At 38.9% G+C, this 19,092-nt stretch overlaps 2 protein-coding genes across 2 annotated transcripts; one reads left to right on the top strand and one right to left on the bottom strand.

Moving 5' to 3' along the window:
• Positions 1–1,029: 1,029 nt before the first annotated feature.
• LOC124629681 (NF-kappa-B inhibitor cactus-like) lies at positions 1,030–13,460 on the bottom strand. The gene is made up of 5 exons (XM_047163194.1): positions 12,864–13,460; positions 9,821–10,146; positions 3,543–3,631; positions 2,445–2,657; positions 1,030–2,011 (listed from the first exon to the last, which is right to left on the bottom strand). The coding sequence occupies exons 1-5, from the start codon at positions 13,199–13,201 to the stop codon at positions 1,922–1,924; spliced, it is 1,056 nt and encodes a 351-aa protein (XP_047019150.1). The 5' UTR covers positions 13,202–13,460; the 3' UTR covers positions 1,030–1,921.
• A 525-nt stretch (positions 13,461–13,985) lies between these two features.
• LOC124629797 (DNA replication complex GINS protein PSF1-like) lies at positions 13,986–15,002 on the top strand. The gene is made up of 3 exons (XM_047163360.1): positions 13,986–14,184; positions 14,264–14,328; positions 14,478–15,002. Exons 1-3 carry the CDS (start codon positions 14,113–14,115, stop codon positions 14,926–14,928), a joined length of 588 nt encoding a protein of 195 aa, XP_047019316.1. The 5' UTR covers positions 13,986–14,112; the 3' UTR covers positions 14,929–15,002.
• Positions 15,003–19,092: the final 4,090 nt, after the last annotated feature.

Genomic DNA, 19,092 nt, shown 5'->3' with positions numbered 1-19,092 from the left:
AGTATAATCTACATAAAAAGCGGTTAACAGCATAACTTGTATATATCAGTCAGACGGTCAGCAGCTGGACTGCGCACGTTGATCGCAGTGTCGCCGCGGGCTCGGGCGTCAGACAGCAACCCTCGGTTACATAGTTATTTACTACTAGTCCTTACTACTACGAATATATACGTTACTCCTATTTGGCATGACTTGCTTATCTGTCGACCCGCTACGCGGCGTCAAAAACTTGCATCAACTAATATAGGATATAGTCTGTTAATACACAAACTATAAGTTTAACACGAAGTACAGTGAGCACACACTACTAGCTGTGCAATCTCATACCACACAACGGAAAAAACCGTTTGTGTTATATTGATAGTAGACCGCACAACTATTGAGTCTCACTGAATTATACTATTTATATGTAAAGTTAATAAGGGACGCTAATTAGACTTTAAACTAAGTTGTAACACGGTCGGCCATATCCCCAAAGTTTACTGGAGCCCAAGCCTTAATACCTACTTTCACGAGAAAGTTAGGGCAAGGCTTAGATAGTGTAGTTTCATAATTGTCTTACGCTCAATATAGATATTATCTTGAACGTAATAATCATATCATTATATAATTTTCCTAACAGACCGCCATGTTCACCAAACTAGACAAAAGATTACGAATATCTGTTTTGTAAACAGCTTTGTTTATACATATTTAGATAATTTTAACCCGGATGTTTTCTATTGTTTTATATATCATCCTTTATTGTAACAAAATTATACTATTTACCGAAGGAAGACATGTAAACCCAGCTTGTCCGACGATTAACATTCGAACTTTATCTCTTTATAATAGAAGTGATTTTGGCTCATCTCATTATAAAGTCGGATGGTTAACCTAGGGGTAAGCTGAATTTTTCAGCTTTACTTAACTTTTAGAACTGCAATATTCATAAAAAACAGCCACGTTGGCAATTTTATCAATATGACAGTTACCTGTTCAGTCGCGGAAAGAACATCAGTAGGTAGAACAGAATAATAAAATACCAAATTTATATCGTAATCAACATTTATTCGACTCTAATAAATATACAAATAACAGATTTTTACAGGTACACACTATTTAAATAATTTTCTAAACTTAACATTCTTTCCGCGACTGTACATGAGGCTTAAAAATAACTTAAAACTATTTCGTGTTCCACTGTACACAGCGTTGGGTAATTCCACATTGCGTGGACCAGTCTCAAATTCCCAATCACTTTACATGAAATACAATTGTCCCGTGAAACAAATTAGAGGGCAAATCCGTATAAATATAACTTCATATAATATTATCCGGAAAATTCCCAGCATTGTGTACGGTGGAGCGTATTTCCTGACCGTGCAACATGTCTTCTCCCCTCGGTTATATTTACAAATGAGAGTGAAGACTAAATCCTCGCCTCACGGAGCTTAGACTGTGCACTACTAACTTGTCCTTCACGCAGCCATGTTGTTACTGAGGGCGCACTGCCCTTACGATCTAGTCAGATAGTCAATATAACTATGATTATGTTACAGTTACGGTTGGGAAAACCTGTTCCGATAATTGCATAGATACAATCAAGGACAGACTCGCTGTAACCGTTTGTCTTCAAGTAGGTCACTACAGTGTTTTATGGCATCATTAATGTAAATAGCAACCGATACTTTGTACTCAAGTTTAGTTTTGAATAGTCTAAGCTCCCGAATAGTCTAAGCATGAACGACAAGCAAGGAAATAATGTTCAGATCTATTTGACTATACTTGACTACAATCGATCAAAATGTTTCTAGGACAACCCGACATGGTCGAGTGTTGTGGGGAATAGTAACTAAGCGCTGTAGTGGTGTATCGAGTAGTTCCCGGCGGCGGGCGGCGCGGAGTGTGCTGCCGGGCGTCGCCCCGCCTGCGCGCTGCTCTAGCAACATCCCTTCAGGTTGACGTTGTTGGAGCTCATGCTCTCCCGCAACCTCTCGAACAGACTGTCGCCGCTGTCGCTGTCGTACATCTGCAGAACAAAACAATCTCGTCAGTACATCGCACCGGAACACGATAACGTCTGACACTCACAGATAAACATACAACGCGCGTGTCGCTCATGTGCTGTTTCTAATATGTTCCACGAATTGCGTGATTACCTTATGTGTCAAGCAACAGGAAAAAACCTAATAGTCCCAGACGCGGTGTATGAATAATTTCGAGCCCATTTATTTGATTACGGCGAATATGGAAACTGCGTATTTACATTTTACTTACTGATAAATTAATACTTTAATATTTTTGATGCATTGCCTTCGCGTGACTGATATTGACTTGGAACAATAACAAAAGTTGGAATTTCCTACCGCTAGGCTCTGATATTGTTTATCTTTACGGGCATTAGTTATCTAGAGATAATGTTGACGGGCATCCCCGCGGAGTGAAGAGAGGAGGTGACTCACATCGTCATCGTCGTCGGTGTCGGAGTCGGAGTCGTCTGCGGAGAGGTTGGTGAAGGCGCGCGCGGCGGCGGTGTGTCGCGCGAGGCGGCGCGGCGTGCGCGACGCGTAGTCGCGCGGCTGCGGCGCCGCGCCGCGCTCCAGCAGGAACTGCGCCAGCCGCGCGTCGCCGCGCCGCGCCGCTATGTGCAGCGCTGTCGAGCCCGCTAGGTTCTCCTGCACGACAAACATTATACATCAGTCATGTTACACCACAAACTACAGGAGATCGAATGCATTCATCGTCTCTATCTCATGTGGCTGTTTCCAATCATCATCGTATGGTTTTTGGGAACAAAAGTATTCCATCTAATCTGTTTCAGTAGTGACAATTGACATTGTTTGCCTACACTGGTGGTGCACAAACGCAAAAAACCCCGACGCACGAGATAGGCTACTATCAGTAGATTAACACAAACAGCGAGGCAATGGGTTTTCCACCGTGGTACTCAAGGAGACATACAATGACTAAGTTGCCTTCACTAGTCATTGGCCATGGATGTGTCTGCTATATTTTAAAAATTTAGTTAAACGGCCTGCTTGCCCTTGAAAGCCATCAGAGGAATGAGATGATATGATACCTGATAACCAAATCTATCATTTAATGTAGATAATTGATCAATCTATATTTTTATTCATTCCTTAGATGCACCTCACTACACCAAGTTTTAGATAGGTACTGTAAAAATTTGCAAACATCCTTGATTGAAGATAACATAATCCGTCTCTAAAACATGTGAGCTGATTCATAAGTTTCTATTTATTGCTGACAATTATTTCAGTTCTCGCTAGTTCGGCCTAGATGAGTGGTTTGGCCGACTCACGAGCGGATTCCCCCTTCATTATTTTATACTTTTTCCGTCATTATGAATGCAAAAACCGCGAAATACAGAAACGGATTGCCCCACAATCGAGTTATTTACGTTCCGGAATATTGTTCACAGTAGAGTAACGACTTGTGTTCGGGCTAATCCAAATGTTGATTGGTTTGCGGTTGGTTTTCTAGCTAGACATTAGGCATCGTGCTAGAGGCTAGCTATAGAGTTTGGAAAGTGTGCTTACCCTTAGATTGATGTCAGCGCCGTAATAGACGAGCGTCTGCAGTGCCTCTATGTTCCCTGACGACGCCGCGAGGTGCACACATGCTTGTCCTGCAACAACCAACAACACCATGTTAATATCATAAATATCCAGATTGACCTCGTAGCGGTAACGTTTTGAATTCCATTATCAATAGTATTCTGGATTATAAACGACAGACAAACAACATTTACACAATATTAACGCGTAGCATCAGCGCAGATGATTGTGTTCTAGCGAATCATTTAGTTAGGCTGATAAGTCCATTGATTAATTACCTATAATGTAATCGTTATTATAATAATCAGTGTGGGGAATTTCTGCTCGATAATATTTAGTGACGCAGCAAGTTCCACCAGCACACGTCAGATCAAACCTTACTAGACCCAGTCAGAGGTTACAGTATGCAGTTGACTTGCTATATATGTACAGTACATTAAAACATTTCATCAGTTACATCTCCAAACGTCAATTTACTAGAATTTGATAAAATAAACGAGATAAATCGAGGGTTTTCCGAATGACAAACCTGCAGAAAAAAAACAAATGCTTCAGTTACGCTGAACCTTATGGTTCAATATCATGAAGTCTTGTTTTTACAATTTTGTTAAATATTCAGATGATAAAAGTTGGATAACCTCTTGACTGGACGTATTTTATTAGGTCATTCATCATTATAATTCTACGTGTTTTAAAACGCCACTTAAACTGGTTCCATAGTATGCTAGCACCACGGATTGACGTCAAAGAAAACTAAAAAACAACTCTTTTTCTTTTTATGCTAAATATATCCGGGAGATACAAATTCTGGCCGAAAACTATAAATAGAAAAAAGAAAATATAGTAAGATAATGTTGGGCAATCGACTTGAAATCTAGTTTTATATAGCAATAGCAGTCAATAAATTCATATTTAGCAGAAATTTTAATGCAAACAGTGACATCGGGCTCCATGTGCAAGAAGTGAGAACATTGTTTATAGGAATGGTCCATAATGATCGAGCGCCCGACCTGCTGGAACCGATCCAAATGTATTTAAAACGATTCTAAAATAGATCGCTCGCTAAAATGGCTGAGCGCTTTTTAAAGCTCAAGAATTTAGGTTAGCTTAAATATAATCCTTTTGGTACTGCATGACGGTTCAGTGACGTTTCCTTTTCATCAGGAGAGTTGGAATAATCCTACAAGATTTTATGATGAATTGATTTTAATTTATTTACCCATCGAAATTCTGTAACGTCATTAACCGAACACAAGGTCCTACGAGAGAGATTTTGTTAATAAAATCATGTACTAAACTGGCAAACCACTTCGATTGAGCGCAACCACTCTATATTTGCAAGTATTAATAATAAGCATGCGTGAATTGGATCTCAGCAATTCTGAAGATGTGCTATGGCTTCTAATGAGCGCTGGAGCAAAGTACAATATTAACGATAGCTCTACTACTACATGATGGAAGTTCCAGTACGCCGTGACTTAGGCCAGGTGAAGCGTACATATCACAGATATCTCTCATCCACTCGAACCATTTGTGAATATACGCCGTGAGGTATGAAATTTACGGCATCGTAAACAACAAGTCCTGTATTTGCATATGGTAATAGACAATTTGTGCACATTATGCAGACAATTATGAAGAAGCTATTGTGGAAACTTTTATGGGTGGAAATTTTTAGTGCGCTTATTATAAATTCATGGTGGTACTTATAATGTCAAGGAGACGACAATTTCGCGTGGAACGTGACATAAGACCCTACATATTTACACGACAGCGCCAATTGTAAACACCTCGACTTGCGTATTGCGTACTATTCGTGGAAAACCGCCGATACAATAATTTTCATTATTCTTACAGTTAACTTAATAAACTGAATCAATTGCCGGCGGTTAGGAGCTTTTAGACTCGTTACATTAAATTATAGATCAGTCATCATGAAGTAGTGACTCGTGGGAACTGAAAAAAATAACTTAATGAAAACAGAAGTAGCGGTAGGCAGTGTTTACGCCAGCTGACGTGACAGCGAGACGGATCAACCGGCGCAAGTACTTCGGTAGTAGCATGTGTAGGATGGCGTCACGCGGCGGAGCGGGGCGCGGGCGGCGCGGGGGGCGGGCGCGCCGACCTGATGGGGTTTTCCCAACAATGTGACGGCCGCGGCGAGGCGACTGGCAACGCACGCGCCTCCACTGTCCTCGCCAAATAAGGCGAGCTACTGATACATTTTCACTATTTCCGTATACCACAAAAATGTTAAAGTCCTAATTTCTATGACGATTAGGGGCCAATTTGCATCAATTAGGTAATGGAATATTTGACTAGTTAATATTTTTGGTATTTTCCCACCGTATATTTAGCCTAGTGCTAATTCTCGAATTACAACAACGCAATAAAACTTATTACGCAAGTTTTTTTTTTATATATATAAAAATGTCACCTTTTCCTTATTTATGAATTGAAACATTACAGCTAACTAGTGGTAGTCGCTAGGTATTAACCGCAACTAAACCCGGGGTAATGCCGATGCGTTGGCAGACGTCTTCCAAGGAAATATTATAACATAATTTATAAATAATATATCATTCAGCATCAATTATACATATAAAACTACTGTTTTACCAAAAACGCATTATTAAAGTAAAGATGAATGTATCATTAATTTTAAGACTAGGACACTATCAGCCACTACACTGCACATTATCCCCCATTATATTTGAGTCATGAGCACCAAAAATAGGAACCAAAGCAAAATATTAATTTGCATCTGCTAAAAATAGCAGCTGCATCATTGGCTGGCACATTCAGTTCGCAAAACGCATTCCGACATTTTAAAAAGTCCATGCAGAACCCTGCCGGCGGATGTTTTAACAAGTTTTCTTGTAAAAACCCATAGCCTTGCGACGCCCAACGCAGCTCGCAAGCAAACTCTACTTTAAATTTTCAACATAAACGTAATTAATTCACTTGCCGCAGCTGTCGTTTGCCTGTTTGGCTAAATTTGAACAAATATGGGGAATAACGTGTTACGTGAACTGTCCTAAGTAGTTCCACGTTTATTCACACTCGGACTAATTAGGAAACAATGGTCAAGCAAGGTATGCGCAAGCGCGTGTTTATAGACGTCACTGGGACATGTAAAGGTTTAGTTCCATCGAGTATCGTCGTCGCATTCATATTTCTTACTAAAATTTTGTAGATACGGCATGATTCAGACATAGTTTTCCTTGTGGGTCTTGAGCTCTAAATGACTCTAATCGTGTTTTTATTGGTACAAAAATCGCGCTTATCCGTCTTCGGAACTACGATCCTCTCCCGCGATAAATTTTAACTAGCAATATAAAATCATACTGTAACGAATAGTTGAAAAGTGAACAATGTTTACAAGAGCGATTCTCAACGGCTTGTGTAAAGCTTACGTGGAGAGGTGTTGAAATCTTCATGATAATAAATTGCGTTGAAGAATATTGAAAAACCAGGTTGAGCGCCGGGAAACCCCAAGTTTTATAAAAACGGTACAAGTGTTTAATACGGACAGATAGCAATGGTTTACGAGCGCTCAGGTAGATAACGCAACTACACACAGTTGTAAAAGAAATAACAGCCAGTTTATCTGTCATTGTTTCTTTCAATAAAATTATGATAAGCTATCACAGTAATAATCTAAGGATAATCGAACGATATTGCTCTCTATTGCAATGAACTCCCAGGTTGGCGATGTTTGTTTACCCTACTGAAGACGGTTATTGAGCCAAGGCATACAAAACAAATACATTGACGTTTGTGGAATAATATTACCACACAACCTCTTTTATGATTATTAATATCTATTATTTTAATCTGCTATTATGTCTATGGAAAAACCAAATTATGTAATATCGTAACAATTTGAGTTGGCCTCCTCGGATGGCAAATACATTCGGATCAAAGAAACTTAAAACAAATACAGCTCTCATAATTAGCTGTGAGTTAGGTATCTAACATGTTTATCGAGGCATCCAAAAACCGGATTCTCCAAAATTCCCAAAAATCCGAACGGTCGCTGGACGCAATGAATTTTAGCTTAAAATTCAGGTACATTTTATGGTGTGGGCTGTGCCGTATGAGGCTCGATGTCAAACACAGATAAGAGAAATAATTTAAGAGTTGATTTAGTTGGTGGAGATATAATTAGAAAGTCCGGCGTCGGAGTCCCACGTAACATGTTCATAATACATGCGCTTGGGATTTCCGACCGTATGTAACCGTGGCGAGGCACACTTTCACGTGGGTATTGCCCACACTATCATCATAAAGCTACCATTGTGCACAGGCTCTGACATCAATGCAAGCGACGCCAAAACTTTGTGGTTTTCCTAAAGTATTCGCACATTGCTCATCCCTACGATGACGAATACCAGGCGCTTCATCGCCTTTAACATGGTGAATCTACTTCCTTAACCTCACGTTCATATTTAAAAGAGTAAAACAATTTTTAGATCCACACACTAAGAGCTGTCCTTCGTGACTTAAAAATAACACGGCGATAAATATACAAATAGCGTACACGTTTGTTGGCGCAATGACATTCATAAGATATTGAAATTGTCACATCAGGAAAAACCATCTCACCAAGTCGCCTACTTAGCATAGTCGTAATACGTTTCAATTAGCGCTCAAACAATGGCCGGGGTAACCCAAGCCGTGTGTACCGAGCACGGAGCGCTCGCCTGCGTTACACGGTCAAAAAGTTTGCTTTCACTCGGTGAGCGGGCCGCGCTCGTTACGCGACCGGCTCGTGAGTCTGGGAATACCCAAGACGCCAGCCCGACAGCCTCCGCACTATCTCGCACCGGCCTTCCACCATCTCTCTAGGCCAACGAGATATATTGACCCCTTGTGCTCTCCAAACTATTCATGAAGTCTTCTCGAACTTTACAAATTTTCGTAAATGTCTTCCACAAGGTCAACATATCATAAATTCATATGCAAATGTTTGACTGCGGCAGAACCGAAATTCTTTTATATTAGGTATAAGATTTGTTGTTTGCCAGCACGGGAAAACCAGTCACATAAAGAGCGTGGAGTTAATATATTTTTAATGCAGTTTACGGATGTCGGGAATTCCTAATTTGATTTACTATTTAGGAGCGGAGCAAGTTCTCTTTGAGCGGGCATTTTGGAAGATGTCATAATGCGCTTAGGTTCGCGTGATGGCATTGAGAGTAATGAAGACCTTGAGGCACGTCACTAGCAGCGTCAAGAATGCTCGGTGCGTTCACACGTAAACAATGTAGCGCTTTGTTTAGCATAGCAAGCAGGTTCCAGTTGGTCCTAGCCACGACTTAATTCATCAGATCCTAGAGAAGCTCCGTATTTTTTTCCCGCAGACACGCGACGCGGTGCCGGTTAGTGTCCGGATCAGACGCGGCCGCTGCAGCGACAATGCCGTTGCACTCGAAGGCAAACAACTTCACAGCCAATACGGATGACATACTAATCAGTATTAATTACTCTAACTCTAATGAGCATACGGAAGCTGTTACAATAATTGCTGTGCATTCTTTGTTGAATTTAATTGAACTTTTATATCGGTGTTTGAATAATCAATCTGATGAGGGTTTTATAAGCAAACAACTACATACAAAAGCGTATAACTCAGACATTAATTATTGCTTGAATACAATTTTACACTTTTATGAACAAATGGTTAGAGCGTTTCGCCTGTACCTGGGAAAACCGTTGTGCGGGTTTTTACTCTTAAACGCCGTGATTCAGATGAACTGTTGCGAACTTAAATGTTATATCAGTGCCTATGTGTTAAAAATAATATTTTAGTTTTAACCGTGAAGTTTATTGTTATTTTATGTATCACTTAAAGAAGTGAAGCATTTTGCCTAATTTACAGTGTATCCTCTTTATTTTAATTGGCAACATTCATGCTCTATTATTGTTTTTAATAATTAAGGAACAGATGTCATCAATTACAATGACCTTCCAGCGTTCATAAAACTGTGCCAATGGTGGTATACCATACAAATATAAGTCGCGGCTCGAAATACTGCCTAACCGCTAAATTTCTTCTTTACTTCAAAGACGACTAATGGACAGTCAATGATGTCATTTTAACTGCCTAGAGTACCAGATGGTGCGAATGGAAAAAATGGTACCTACTTTATAAGGAACTTATTGATAATGGAATTCCAGTGTAAGATTATAAACTAGTAGTGCTGAGATCATCGCTTAAAAGAGCAAACGTTATTTATCCGAAAAATAGCACCTACCTTTATAGTTCTTTTGGTCGAGTACTGATGATAACTTAGTCCTAGGATGTTCTGGCACAGGCGCGAGTAACGCTTGTAGGCATTCAATGTGTCCTTTTGTGGTGGCTTTGTGCAGGGGTGTCTCTCCTTTCCTGTCGCGCGCTCCGAGCGACAGGCCTGCGTGCACCAGCATCCTGGTGACCACGGCGTTCCCGCTCATCACTGCCAGGTGCAGGGGCGTGTGCCCGTCGTCGTTGGCTACGTCTAACAGCGCTTTGTTTGGACACACCCTTATGAGTGTTCCTACTGACTTCTCGCAGCCGTGGACTGACGCTATGTGTAACTGTCTGTAACAAGGGAATAACGTTGTTATTGTCTGCTGCTGGCTGGTGAGACGCTTGTTGCAATTTTCTAGATATAAACTGTGGTGAGAGAGCTTGCGACCTTTACGGTATCGGACCGATCGGTCGCTACGTGTGAGCACACACGCGAGAGGGGCCTGCTTTAATTCAGCGCGTGACATGCTAACCCGTCCGGAAGCCGCGCAGCATTCTAGACCTCTCTATACGTCACACTATGAACTAAACATTAGAGAGCGATTACAATAACTTAATCCTGAATAGTCCTAATGAACATCTATCTGCCTCACTGCTGTTGTACTCTCTGTTTATTCATAGTTAAGCTAAGCGGTGTATATTTAGTTATAAGTTAATGTTGTTAATCTCATTTAAGTGAACCATGTTCTTATGAGAAATAAAGTTCTTTAAACCTAATAGTGAGTCATGATGATTCCTATTTATTTTGATGAAGTAGCGATTAATGCGAAATTTAAACGCATTATCATAACATCCATATAGTTATATGAGTATAATTGATAATTAAGCGCCAAATAAGTAATGTTTACAAGAGCGCATGCGGCGCACTTCTGTGTATTAGCGAGTGTGTAGTACGAACTGTTTACGAATGCTAATGATGTAACAAGTAAGGGAAGTATGAACTTCCTAGCCGCGACACCCAGTGTGTATGACATTTTACAACATTTTATGATAATATTATGTTGAGAAACCGGCAACCAATGACCTCATACTTAAAATTAATTTAGAAGGACTTAAATGTAATAAAACCGTGCTATGTTTATTAAATCGTTCATTAAACAATCGATATTTAAGATAGCTCTAGGATAAGGTTTATTAACAGGGATTACCTATGTGGATTTTAAATTACTGTAAGTACCTAATTATCTTTTTACGTATGAAAATGGGCGACAGATTAGGTCAAACGCACAAACAAAGTAATATTGCCTCGTCATCAATACTCATCATTTTTTATAAAAAAACGAGTACTTTTTGTGTGTTCAAAAAAACAGTTCACATCCACAAAAGTTGTCCACGTTTTTATGCCAGCTGAGTACATTTATGACGTAATTCATCGACGGACAGTTAGCAAACCGTCACAAAACAATTAACATAGGAGTTTATCGCATTAGGCAGCCACTAGAACATGTAATGGAAGGAAAATAATCGTAAAACACAAGGTATAAAGTCAACAGCGCCGAGTCCTCGGGGTTTGCCCGGAGGTCGCCGGCATTGATCCCATGAATTATACTGTGATGTTCTGCTACTTGAGTACACAGATAATTCCAAGAAAAAGGTCTGTTTACTAATTTAATTCATCCAATTGTATTTGATATGAGGCAATACTGGCTATCATGACTAGACAGTATGATGGCTGTCTGAATAAACTGACAGGCAATGTTATCTGGCCTAATAAACATGAACTGTATAATCTAACTGCTGGGTTATTCCACTTTTATCAGTATTTGGTTGTAAAACAAAGCAATGATAAATGCTACAAATAATGGGACATTAATGATCTTATTAGTTTTGATTGCATTGTAACAGGAATGAAAGTACTATAATTCAAACAATTAAGTTTAGGTACAACAAATATTTGATAATAATCTTTATGTACGCAGCTTTACATTGTTGATATAATACAAGTTTATCATCCTATTACACTGCAACTGATATGAGAATATTTTACCAAGTCAAGGCAAAATGGATTTGCTACGTTGTCTGAACAAATTTTGCAATAACTAAAGAGAATGGAAATACAAGTATTTACAATACATGCATGCTAAGCCAATGTAAACAAATACTAATAAGCCTATGCCATAGCAGGAAGGGAAAAGCTTTCATGACTCAGTTATTGTATCTCTTTAAGTTATTAAAAGCAGGTGTCCAGATCAGGACAGGACACTAACAATGAATCAACGAGTGCCTCGGAAAATTAATGACTCAAACAATTCTCATAACCGTGTACCATTCACGATTTTAAGTAGATTGAAAGGTTCAATAAATAAAGTGATTTGTTTTTAGTAGGAACAATAGCTCTGAGTACTCCAACCATGTGAGCAGCACTAGAATTGTGAAAAGTGAGGTATCAATACTTGGCTGATTTATCTTTGCTCTCAAAGATGTAGACTATGCCACTGATACTTTCACTTTATATAACCATTCCATCTTTACATAATGTTACAGCTGTAAATTAACAATAGCATTGTTATTGATGTTTATGAAGCTGTGGGATAAATCTTGAGAATATAACTCAATATGTGAACTCCTCAAACAACATATTCTAGCCTAATATTAGCAGAACTGGTTAGTAACTGGAACATTGATAAACAAACTTATACAAGCAGTTTTTGTTCTAAATACACAAGTACATATTAAACAGAAAAACCCAGACTAAAGCGGACAGACATATTGATGCACATAAATGTTCAACGTATGAAAATAATTGTATATCAAAAGGTAAGTTATTGTCCAGCACAATCAGCTGAATGTTTCTCTAATGTGTAGCAATACAAAACATACAAAATAGCTATCTTAATAGTGTGCAGATAATTTACAATAATATCAATGTCTGTCTTCATAGGATCATGATCATATCTTAAGTTGATAAGAATTTACTATCAGTAATAAAAACATTCCAACGTTTGATCAAACATTTGACATTGGCTAGGTACTTGAGAACGCTGTAAAGTCCAAATTGATATACTCACGTATCGCCATCAGCGTCCTGTTGGAAGAATATGACGATAGGTGGGAGGTTCTTCTGTTCTGGAGGAGAGACCTCGATGTGTGGGGTCTGCGTGTCAGTGAGCTGCACGCCCGAGAGGCACTCCGATAAACACAGAATACCACTGTCGAGCTCGCTATCGCTAGGCTGTACTGCACTATCACTCAACACTTTCTTATCCTCACTGGCCGACTGGCGCTCCGCCTCCTTATCCTCCTCATCTCCTGGGTACACGTCCAAAGGTCCCGACAGAAAACCAGAATCGATGTTCTCGTCTTCCGTGATCTTTGTATCGAAATTGATCCTCTTATTTCCACTCATTTTGATGCTTTTATTATAAAACACACAAGTCTTTAACTAATGATTGGAATGCACGTAAGTTTTAAAAACACTAGGTATGTGAAACCATGTTTTAAAATGAAAAACTAAATCACGTAGTAAACAAGCGCTCCACAACGAAATCGCATGCGCAATGAGAATTAATGATGGCTCCCGATCAGTCTTGTTGCGATGGTGCGTTCGGATAAACACACATGTGTAGCACTGAATATTACAAAGCGAACTGAACGCCATCTGTACTGTTCTGTTCTTTATATAATAGGTCGGTATTACGTATCGTATTACGTCGTTCTTAGATATAATTTTTACATAGAATATAGATAACCGGGGTGTTTTGAAGTAGTTTAGATTACATGAAATTCAGCTTCTAAATGAATGAAGGAAATAGGTTATCGCTGGATAATGAGCGTGTTATTTATTTAAGTATTCCCTTTTTGGTCAAGCGATTTTGTTGTAATTCATTTTTTAAAATATAAATAAGTGAAATATTAATGTTTCGTTATCAATGAAATGCTGTGGCATTTAAATATATAAAAAAATGCACTTTTAGTAATTAATTACGGATTTTAGCCATCTTCCGAAAACAAAAAAGTTTGTAACAGTAAAAGATATTTAAACCATCATCAGGATTATTATCATGATGATTCTTTTGGATTTTTTTGCTGAATATTACTTAGGACAGAACTTAATTATTCCTCTGATTCTGTGTGTATCCAAATAAATATTGCAATCTTTTGAACTGAGCTGTCGCTGTCAGTGTGAAGTGACATTGTCACTTTGGCAGTTGGCTACGTTTGTTTTTATCTTCACTCACTCCCGCCTTTACATGTAATGGAATAAAATTGTTATTTTAATATTATAATCTTTGTGTTGATTATTTTCACTTCAGAGCAATGTTCGCTGAAAAAGTCATAGAATTATTGAAAGAAGCCGAAAGAAATCCCGCTACTATAGACCCCTTCAATGTATGTTTCTGCTATCATTTTTTTTCTTATTTTTTTGAGTATGTTTCTTAGTTTTTTTGTATATCTTTGTTATTTTTAGGATGATAAGATACGGCAAATATTGGAGGAAATGCATTCACTGTTTAGGATGAATATGAATGATGCGTAAGTTACTTCTTAATATGTTTAGAATGGTAAATATCATTATAGTTAACCAACTTCTTTTAAAATTGAGTGCATAATGTAACAAACAACTACCTACTTATAATAGCACAGTATTAAATTTAATATGACAGAATATTTATCTGTTACAGAAATGCAACAATGGAAAACAAAACTCTTTGGTCAACAGTGCAGGTCAGGCATTCAGCTTTAGAACGGAACAAACGCTGCCTCCTAGCGTACCTCTACAGCAGAATGGCAAAAATCAAGACTCTGCGATGGGAGTTTGGGGCAGTGTTACCACCAGATGTAAGAGAACTACTGTCAGACGATGAATATGATTGGTTCTCTAAGTACTCCATTAATTTAGCTTCATACATGAGATCCTTAGGTCAAGACATAGGATATAACGGCATTGACTTAACAGAAAACCTGAAGCCCCCTAAATCTCTGTACATTGAAGTTCTTTGCATGGCGGACTATGGTAAGCTGGAGTTAGAAGATGGCGACGTGATCTTGTTAAAGAAGAATAGCAGACATTTTCTGCCAACGTCCGAGTGTCAGACACTCATCAGACAGGGTATCTTGAAACAAATCACATAATTTTTCCAATAGTTTGTTATTTTTAAGAGTATCAAGTAAGTTGTTATCTTTTATAATATATTGGTGAACACAGACTGTTTGTTTTGTTCAGGAATACCACAGTAGTACTGTAGTACATTAATTCCCAAATCTATTGTAGTTGCTATCACTAAATTAGACGGATAGTGTAGAAGTACATGGTGCTTGCTGAATTTTGCTACTTAAGATAGTTACAGACTACATACAGAGAAACTATTAGTTGTTAGTAATTTGTTGTCATTAAGAAAGTAGATTATTGACTACAAAATTGTAACATGTACAAAACAATAACCCCAGCACTTGGGTATATCTGCAAGATACTGGAACTTTAGCTATAATTAAATTTTATGTGACACTTAAGTGTGTGGCTGATAAATAGAGGCGACTGAGGCCAACGCCGCCGCCGCCGGGGCGCCAACTTGTGTCAGTATTTTATGAATAATGTCACTACATTATTTATGTGTACACAATAAAACTACTGATAGACTACATAGGCATTGGTCATTCATCGGCGAGGTTACTTTAATAGGGAGCAGTTAGCAGAAGTGGATTGTGGCTTTGTGCTCTATAGCCGCGTACTGACTGAAGGGGCAGCCTCGAGAGGCTTCCGCGCTTAGCAAAATTGACTAAAAGAACTGAGCCTATCAAATATGCCACACGCCACCAAATTTGCTCTGCTTACCTACATATTCAATGCCCAAAACTACAGAGAGTTTACATAAAATACGAATAATTTAATGCCACTTATGTAATGTAATGAAAAGGCTGTCTTCCACCCGCATAAACAAAACACGACGTCTCCGTCGCAGCGCAAAAATCTGTGACGTCAGTCTACAGTTATCCAACGCATTTGCTTATGAAATGCCAGAAGTTTTTGCCATGCAATGTCGCATAGCTCGAATGAATGTAGGAGCTATACTACACAGATATATTCCCTGGGCAGAGGGTTCATCCGACAATTTGCGCCGCTATTCGGTCGCACGGTCGTATATCATCATTATCCTCTTGAGACAAGCTGAGAATTTTATAACAGGAAAATCCTTTGCCCCTTTTGGCCACCACATATGGTGTTGCGGTTTCTTAATCGTGGGCACGAGTTAAGTTAATGGTTGTAGACACACACCTACTTACGTTTTATAATTATTTATCAAGCAACGGGTTTGGTGGCAGAAATTTTGATGCCCACTGCAGTAAAGGGACGTTTCCAATAGCGAATTCCTTTGGTCATGAAAATACATATATTCCTATTTTGCTCCTAAACAACAAAATGCTTTAATCGATATTTTCTAGACTTGAAACGAAGAGACAATTTTATTTCAGTTTGTATTTTATTCAGTTGGGTTCGTCCAGGCAACCTGTGCCTTTCATTCTTGGCATATTTTTATTCCGTTTCCAGTGGAGTTTCAGTTTTTTTGTGACCACTAGGTAGCGGCTGGCGGTGACAGTTGCCCGTCTGCTTGCCAACTTCGTTATGATAAAAAAGTCACGGCGTTTAGCGCGTTTTCGCATTTCGTGAGTTGGAAACTAAATGTACGAATTTTCGTAGAAAGTTTATATTCTTGTGACAGGTTTTTATGTTTTGGAGAGGTTTCAGTTCAGCTTGATAACTTTTGAGGTTTCCTTAAAAACTGTTCCTGTTTTCTGATTACAACAGCACTGAGTGCTTTCAGTTCGAGGAGCACCGGCTTAGTTCCACTTTGAGTGTCTCAGTCGTGTCTTACTTCAATATCTGTGCAGTAGGTAGGCTGTAATCCTGTCGCCGCGTATCTAAGCCGCAATCTTCATTGCCGCCCCTATACCTCCGTATCTTAGGCTTACTTTTAATTAAACCGTCGAAACGGCTGGCTTTATACGTCGCCGATGTATTTGACCGTTTTCCTTAGGTTTCAATATGTTCGCCTTTCAGAGGGCGATTACAATGGGTCCGTTAAGCCGCGTGCCAGGCGGGCCCGGGGAGCCGGTCTAGAACACGCTGCATGTGGCTTACATCGACAAATTCTGAAATTTACTGCCATACCGTTATCCCGCCGCGAGTAATGCCTCGCTTAATAGCTAATATCGACTTCGCAATTTACCACATTTGTTTTATGTTATCTTGAGCTAAAGATATTTATAGATAGGCTGTGACTTGGCTGGGAGTCGGGCTTTGCCAAGTTTCAATTTCTGACTTAACTACGGTAGGTACTTCCCTATACTCTATGGCCTATGGTAACCGTTTCTAGTACAATAGACCCACCTATTTAGGTATTCCGTATTGGTTAATGCTCGCGTACTTAATTGGATGTGTACATCTAAAGTGATTTAACGATAGCTGTCTGTCTCACGACGAAGGGATGTAAAGCATTTGTTTGAGTTGGAAGGCAAGTGGTTGACAGAAAGTACAAAATCTAGCCGTAAAGTGTAGAGCACAAGCGGCCTCGACCAAATTATATGAAGCTTACGAAGGCATCTACTGTTTATGTAAATAGACGTAGGTTTGAGCTCGCCTACATAATATTCTCTTCGCAAAATGCTTCCAGTATTTTTATAAACTACGTATAACATCGCTTAATTAGAAATAACATGTGGGAGCTGAGCTCCTCCATGTATTTGAGCGCGGAAAACCTACTCAACTTCAAAAGTTTCTAATGAAGAAAAGTCTAATTTTAGAAATAAAATTCATTTCACATTTCTGTATAGCAGCAATAATTATATCCTAAATCTATTTTCAATTAAAAGGCAGGCAGGTAAAAGAAAGTTGACGGTTTATCCTTTTAATTGTTTGTTTACTAAACATTACCTGAGTGGTTGATGTCGAAAACCCCGGAGGTACCTACCCATGTACATTTGGGCTGTCGGACAAACCCACACCGCGGAGTGAAGGCTTTACCCTTGTATGAACTTGTCAGTTTTTCCGAATCGGCGCACAAAAAACCCGACCCAGTATGGGAATTTGTTATTACTTAATTATTATTAGTCAGCTTTGTTCTATGTCTTGCTTGCACAGCCAATGACAAATCCTCCACTTACTCATCAAAGGACTAAAGCCTGCGATACCTACTTGCGTCATCTGGGAATAAGGCAACTATCATACGATCCACCAATTAATATTTATAAATAATGACTATTTGTATTGTTGATCATGTCAGCATTGTGTAATGCTGTGACATACGCAGTAAAAATAAATATGTTTTTTTTGACACTCGAAAAATCAAACAGGTAAATTCAATACTTACCTAACTGATGACGTTAATTAGTAAGACGTAGGTACTTGAAGTTATGTGACGACAATTAGGCCTTTTGAAGACTATACCTAAACTGATTGTAACTCACAACTAATGAAAAGAGAAAGACAAGATAATAAATTGCCGAAATAGAATAAAATGCAGCTCCAATCCAGTCAGGATTATAAAGCAGAAGAAATTTTAAATACGTATGAGTATTTTAGTACAGTCCCATGTAGTTGTCTATCTACTCGGGATTTCCTAAACGTGCATTAGAGATAGATAAAAGCCCGTCGAGTACATGACTGATTGGCTATAAACAATGGCGGACATGTCCATAAACAAATGATTTAGGTACCTAGGACTATTTCAGTGTTCTGTTTATGTTCAGTGTTGGATTTCCCCAACATACATATTCCCCGTGTACATTTACATTAAACAACTAACTGGACTTTCCTTTGGCGCACGAATATAAGAGTAACAAACCTGATACGCAAATAGAATGTTGTTTGAAAACTATTCTCTACCTAGACTAAAGCTTTATCTGCAAATTTCAGAAACAACTCGTGTAATGGCTGAGCTGAGTGCGTTGGTATTTGAAACAGATCAAGTCGAAATTGCTGCAGTTTATGTGGCACTATAATGCTCTGCAGTAAGCCCTTTGTTTTGTATCTAGACACATTTTCTTACTGTGACAACACATTGCTGTCGAAAATGTAGTCATCAATTTTCTATTTCATAGTCTCTGTGGTAAGTATTCTTTATATGAATTTGTATGTATTTCGATCGGATCCCCTTATGTCGGTCGACGGTAGTCGTCCGTTCTCCATCTATTGGTTGAACAATCAGTGCCCTTTGGTGAAAACTCGGCCTCTACATGCCAAATGCCGACTACTATGCCGTATACAAAGATCCCCTTAATCTTAAAAAGTAGTACAAAATT

This window comes from Helicoverpa zea, chromosome 4 (genome assembly GCF_022581195.2).
Source record: "Helicoverpa zea isolate HzStark_Cry1AcR chromosome 4, ilHelZeax1.1, whole genome shotgun sequence".
In the NCBI taxonomy this organism is placed as follows: domain Eukaryota; kingdom Metazoa; phylum Arthropoda; class Insecta; order Lepidoptera; family Noctuidae; genus Helicoverpa; species Helicoverpa zea.
Note: the sequence above shows the minus strand (reverse complement) of the source record. Positions and strands in the feature narration are given on the sequence as shown.

Bases quoted from the DNA above. Each gene is read 5' to 3' on its own strand.
- LOC124629681 (XM_047163194.1), bottom strand. From the start codon at position 13,201: ATGAGTGGAAATAAGAGGATCAATTTCGATACAAAGATCACGGAAGAC. The intron at 2,658-3,542 runs GTAAGCACACTT...TTTGTCGTGCAG, and splicing joins GCGCTGACATCAATCTAAGG to GAGAACCTAGCGGGCTCGAC. The intron at 2,012-2,444 runs GTGAGTCACCTC...TTTGTTCTGCAG, and splicing joins ACACCGACGACGATGACGAT to ATGTACGACAGCGACAGCGG.
- LOC124629797 (XM_047163360.1), top strand. From the start codon at position 14,113: ATGTTCGCTGAAAAAGTCATAGAATTATTGAAAGAAGCCGAAAGAAAT. The intron at 14,185-14,263 runs GTATGTTTCTGC...TGTTATTTTTAG, and splicing joins CTACTATAGACCCCTTCAAT to GATGATAAGATACGGCAAAT. The intron at 14,329-14,477 runs GTAAGTTACTTC...TATCTGTTACAG, and splicing joins AGGATGAATATGAATGATGC to AAATGCAACAATGGAAAACA.